Source organism: Elephantulus edwardii, unplaced genomic scaffold (assembly GCF_000299155.1).
Source record: "Elephantulus edwardii isolate Elephantulus edwardi_28Jun2011 unplaced genomic scaffold, EleEdw1.0 scaffold00057, whole genome shotgun sequence".
NCBI lineage: Eukaryota > Metazoa > Chordata > Mammalia > Macroscelidea > Macroscelididae > Elephantulus > Elephantulus edwardii.
Window position 1 is genome coordinate 10,878,101 of NW_006399807.1, and position 5,413 is coordinate 10,883,513.

General features: G+C 39.4%; 1 protein-coding gene across 1 annotated transcript; it reads left to right on the forward strand.

The window, feature by feature from the left end:
* The first annotated feature begins 582 nt into the window (after positions 1–582).
* Positions 583–5,307, forward strand: LOC102854679 (cytokine SCM-1 beta-like). Its single transcript, XM_006887451.1, has 3 exons — positions 583–643; positions 3,970–4,084; positions 5,139–5,307. Exons 1-3 carry the CDS (start codon positions 583–585, stop codon positions 5,305–5,307), a joined length of 345 nt encoding a protein of 114 aa, XP_006887513.1.
* The last annotated feature ends 106 nt before the right edge of the window (positions 5,308–5,413 follow it).

The following is a 5,413-nucleotide window of genomic DNA, read 5'->3' on the forward strand; positions in this document are numbered from 1 at the left end:
GAGTGGCTGAGAATAATGGGGCCAAGTTGAATGAAGATGGAGAAGAGAAGTGGGAGATGAGATGTTCTGGTGGTTTGAAGGCCCCTGGACTCCATAGGTGCCCTGTGGTTCTCTTATGGAAACTTCATGTCACAGAGGATGCTGCACGGAGTGGGTGGGAGAATTGGATGACAGTGACCACTTGGTCCTGTTCCCTTGACACTGTCCATTTGGAACGAGGGCTGTGACTGCCCCAAATTGTTGAACCATGACTCTAGCAGGGTCTCAGGGCTTCTCTGCAGTGGAAGATCTGAATATAGACGACAGCAGAGGAGCCAACCACGTTCGCTTTTATGCACACCCTTGGTTTTGTTGACACGTTAACCACAGGAGGGGGATAAGGCTACAAGGTGTGGGCTTAGCATGAGTAGGGGCAAAGAAAAAAAAAAGCAGCATCAGTAATTCAAAGACTTTCCATAGTTCTACACCCACCCCAAAAGCCCCCTCTTACCACAGGAAGCACACTGACCCTTGGCGGATAAAAGTGGCTTGTGAGGTGCTGGTTCTTCACTCCTTATCTGCTCAGCTCAGCCAGACTCAGTCATGAAGCTCCTCATCCTGGCCTCCCTTGTGATCTGCTGCCTCACTGCCTATGTCGTGGAAGGTAGGTTGAAAATTACTTCTTAAGGGATGAGGTGGAAGTTCTATGGGCACATGGTGGTGGGGGTTTTTTTGTGGTGTTTTTTTTTTTTTTAGTTGATTAAACTGCTCTCCTAAGGCTCCCCATGAGCAAAATGAGAGGATTTTGACTGGCTCAGACTTTGTACACTCCCCAAACACGGAGAATTCAGAACTCCGGCTCCCACCCTTCTTTATCTGGAGATTTCTCAACCTCTCTGTGCCTAGGCTTTTTTGTCTAGAAAGTGAATAGAGCAATTCATATTCTTATCTGCAATGAAATTGACTTTATGCCATCATTTTCCATATTTCTTGCAAATATTAATTTCTTGATTGTTATCTGTGAAATTGTGGTAATGATTATTATATACCTTTTTAACTTTTGCCCATTTACTATTGATCTTGATAATTTCTAGAGTTTTGAGAGTTTAGTCACATGCTAGAGGTGGCCTAGCATGTAGAAGCTAAAGAAATCAATGCTTTCTATTCAAAAAACCAAACACAGGAAAACCACTGGAAGCTCATATTTTCATAACTAAGAAATCAATATCAGCTTCAAATGTGTGGGGAGTCTATTATTAAAGTCATGAATGCTACTGTTTATGTTACGTTTCTTGACTCTATATTATCTTTGTTTAAAAAGATAGTTTCTGACTCTATTTTGTATAAAACAATAGATGTTGTTTAAAACTTTAGAGTTCCTTAACTCTCTTTTATTATCATATACAAGACTATATGATAATATAAATACCTCATTATTTTATGCTAATAAATGCTAGCAAATAGATCCATATCTTGTACATGGCCAAGTCAAATAACCCTGCAAGCTAGAGAGAAGTTACATACATAGCCTCACCTGGGCTTTCCCCCCATTGATTCTAAAGGATGGCTCTTTCCTACTCTCAAAAAGTCACTACCATCTAATTGGAGCCGATACTCAACTCTCCCTCCATTGGATTTAAGAGACTATAAATTGTATGGGAGGAGATGGTCCATCATTATCCCGTGGTACTTCAGGTGGATTTGACTCACTAAAGAGTCACCAGCTCTGTGTTAGCATCACAATTTCCTATGGACTGTGCTGTTTGAACACTTTCGCTCCACTCGTTGAGTGCCATTGACTCAGAACATCTCATAGCTGACCCTCCAGTTGATTTTCAGGGATAGTAAACAGAATGGGAGGAGATTGCCTATTTTTCTCCCATGGAGCAACTGGATTCTAACCATATACCTTTGGGTACCACTAAGTCACCAAAGCGTTATTTCTCCTTGTGACTCTGGGAATAAGAAAGAGTGTTCTTTTAAAGTTTCAGTTATATGTTCTTGGAACTTCCTAACTTGTAGACTTATTTCTTACGCTATATCTTGACTTGATCCTGGCTCCTCAAGGGAGTCTGAGAGTAGAGTTAGTAAAGCTTAAATTGTGAACAAAACAAAAAGTGCTGATGAAATAAAACCACTTAAGATTACTAGATTAGACTGAATGTGGCTCCATGGCAGCATTTGATTAAGACTACTCCTTGGTGGGAACCCAGGCCAGGGTCCAGCGGTGGGTTGGGGAGCAGTCATGCTTTGTTAGAGGGTCAGGAGAACTGAAGACTTGTGGTTCACTTGCCTAAGTTCTCTTCAGGTGATGACTGGCTACTACTTTTGCTGGGGCTTAGCTCCATCTGTAAAAAAGTGGGACAAAATTTCTGCATGAATGATGAAGAACTTTAAAGCTATTAACATAGTTACACCAGCATTGCTGGATGTACGGGGATGGATTCATGGCCTAGAACACAGTAAGATTATGTGGGAATTGGAAGTGCATGTTGGATACTTCACAAAGAGAAATGTTCTTGCTTACATAGTAAGAGAAAGAGTAAAAATTTTAAAAGTTAGATTAAAAAAAAAATAACTAAAAGTTAGATTTTCTTCTTTCACCAGATAGTTCAGTAAAGATAGAGGTTATGCCCACACGGGGACTTGAGCGTGATGACAAGGAGAAGGGATGGAAGAAAGCATTGGCAGTGAATACTTTCTCTTTAATACTGTAGCTTTTGCTCTGTGCCTTCTGATGTCAGTAAAGCTATTGATCAAATTAAATCATCATCTTCTGTAACTTAAGATGTTTGTTAGCTGAAAGTATCTCTGGAAAGTATATATCAGTTTCTGCAAGAGAGGAGACCAGCACTTAGAAACTCTGTTTAGATTTTACCAACCCTTTACTATTATTGATTCTCCTGAATTATTTTTTTCCCTTCTGCACTGTAATAATGGACTCTAAATGTAAAGGTAAATGTAAATTCCTGAGGATGAGTACTTTGTGATTTATTTATATAGCTCACATTTTGCCACTGGAATTAATGATTCATTATTTATTCCATCAAAACCAATTTCGCCTTCTTCTTAGTAAATGCTGCCTGCCTCTAATCATCCTGTACTTGTTACATCACTCATGCTATTTTAATTATTTTATGATAACCCTTACAGCTATTTCAAATGATCTCTTCTGTTTGTTGCCTTTAACCTTTAAAAATATGCTCTACAAGAGAGTGTATAATATCTGTCTTCATTGTTGTTGTTCTTGTTGGGTGCTGTCGAGTTGTAGATGACTCATAGCAACGCTATGAACAAAAGACATGAACACTTGTATAGTAATTTTCATTGTTTCTCCAAGTTCATAGGGGTCTGGAGGTAGGCTATTTCAGAAGTGGATGCTACTCCTGCTCCCAAGCTTGTTTTAATTGGGGAGCTCCACCAATGCTGTCCACTATGTGTAACCATTAGCACATTTGACACATCAGTATCACAGTGTTTAGCATCACAGCAACCACGAGTTACCTCTGTACAGCAAGTGGACAGAGCAGTGTCTTCATTAATGCCTTAAAAATTTCCTGGGCTATGACAGATATTCCATAAGTATAGATGAGTAAATTAGTGAATACTAAGAGAATGTTTGTTAGCTATATAGTTTCTGAATGAAAATATATATGGAGGTAGGTCAGAAGGTGTTGACATTATCTAAACATCCTGTTTAAATTGTTAGATTCAAATGTTTATAAAAATGTATGATATAATTTGAATATTATAAAAAAGTTAATGATGGTATAAGTAAATAAATTTTTTAAAAAACCAACTAACCAATGCAACTAACAATATGCAAGAGAATGAGGATACTGAGATTTGAGGCATTTGTTCCTGAAATAAACATTGCAAGACAACAATTTAGAATAATCCACAAGGGAATAATTTCCCTTTCCCCCCTTAAATTTGATGATTACTGATTGTAGCTTCATTTTTGTTTCTCTGTTGGATTTTCTTTACCAGGTGTGGGGAGAGAAGTTCCACATATGAACAGCTGTATGATTCTACATACCAGGCCAATACCAGTCAATAAAATCAAGACCTATGTCATCAAAGAGGGACCCATGAGAGCCATGATGTGAGTTCTCTTCTGCAAAAAGCTCTGAGTGATGGGTCATAGTGTATTTAAGTGCTCCTTTCTGTGGAAAAAGAAATCAAATAAAGGAAAACCTCAATTTAACCAGTGTATCCTTTTCTCCCCCCATATTAACCCTGTCTTTATATAGTGCCATGGAGTTAAAGATAAAAAAATGTGGCCACTGACTAAAAAAAAAATATTCTTTCAGACTTAATTTAGCAGAAGAATGGATACATATGTTCAGTTCTCAGGGCTCGATTTAGAGAACAAGTCAAGTCAGAATTTGACCACATACCACACTTGTGTGGGATGCTGAGAGCTTGGGTAAGGGAGAGTACCGCACTGTGCTTGTCAGTTACTATACTTCAGAGAAAAGTATCAAAACCAGCTTACATGGAACCATTCTCCTCCTAGGATCCCATTTTCAGAAGTAGTAGATCTCCTCAATACACAGTTGCATGCTTTGTCCAAAGAAATGATGATAATCACTCCTTGTTCTAAAGAAGAAGAATTTGTTATATTAAAAAAGGAAGAGAGTTTAGAATAATTGACAAATCAGTGGGGGTTGGGTTGATTTGGACTCATGGTAACTCTGGATGTGCCTTGTCGAACTGCGCTCCGCAGGATTTTCAATAGCTGAGTTTTCAGAAGCAGATTGATCACCAGGCATTTTCCCCATACCCCCGAGGTCCCTCTGGGTGGGTGCAAATTTCCAAACTTTGAGCACCTGAGTGCTTAACCCTTTGCACCAAAAAGAGAGGGACTCCATATCATGACTGGGTAACCTTAGATTCCTAGTTTGGTCAAAATGTTTAGCAATGCTGAAGAGAAAAGGAATCTGTGAATAGTAATCAATGAAAGGCATTTCTTCTGTATGTTAAAATACATGACAGAAGAAATGGTGTCCACTTGTGGTCTTGTGGTTCCAAGAGATTATTTCTTTTAGTAATTTCTGCACAAGACCTTCTCATATCTAATCTTTATTTATGTGCTGGCTTCAAGGCATTGGGAATGTGGCTAACTGTCTTCCCCCCGCCCCCCCCAACTTTTGCAGCTTGGTCACCAAACGCGGCTTTAAATTCTGTGCTGACCCAGAAGCCAGCTGGGTGAAAGCTGCAGTTGAAAAGGTGAATAAGAAGTTCACAATCAGAAGAAACAGGCTCCAGCCCAGCCCAACAGGAGACCAACGACCCACCAACACTGCAGTGACCATGACTGCGTGACCTTGACCTTCTGGCACCTGGCCCTCCTGCCAATTAGCCTGTTCCTTTCCTGTTATCAGTTCATGGATTAATTAGATTATATTTATTTTCCAGGAAAATGTGACAT

Coding starts and splice junctions, on each gene's coding strand:
- LOC102854679 (XM_006887451.1), top strand. CDS start 583: ATGAAGCTCCTCATCCTGGCCTCCCTTGTGATCTGCTGCCTCACTGCC. Junction 644..3,969: donor CACTGCCTATGTCGTGGAAG/GTAGGTTGAAAA, acceptor TTTCTTTACCAG/GTGTGGGGAGAGAAGTTCCA. Junction 4,085..5,138: donor GGACCCATGAGAGCCATGAT/GTGAGTTCTCTT, acceptor CAACTTTTGCAG/CTTGGTCACCAAACGCGGCT.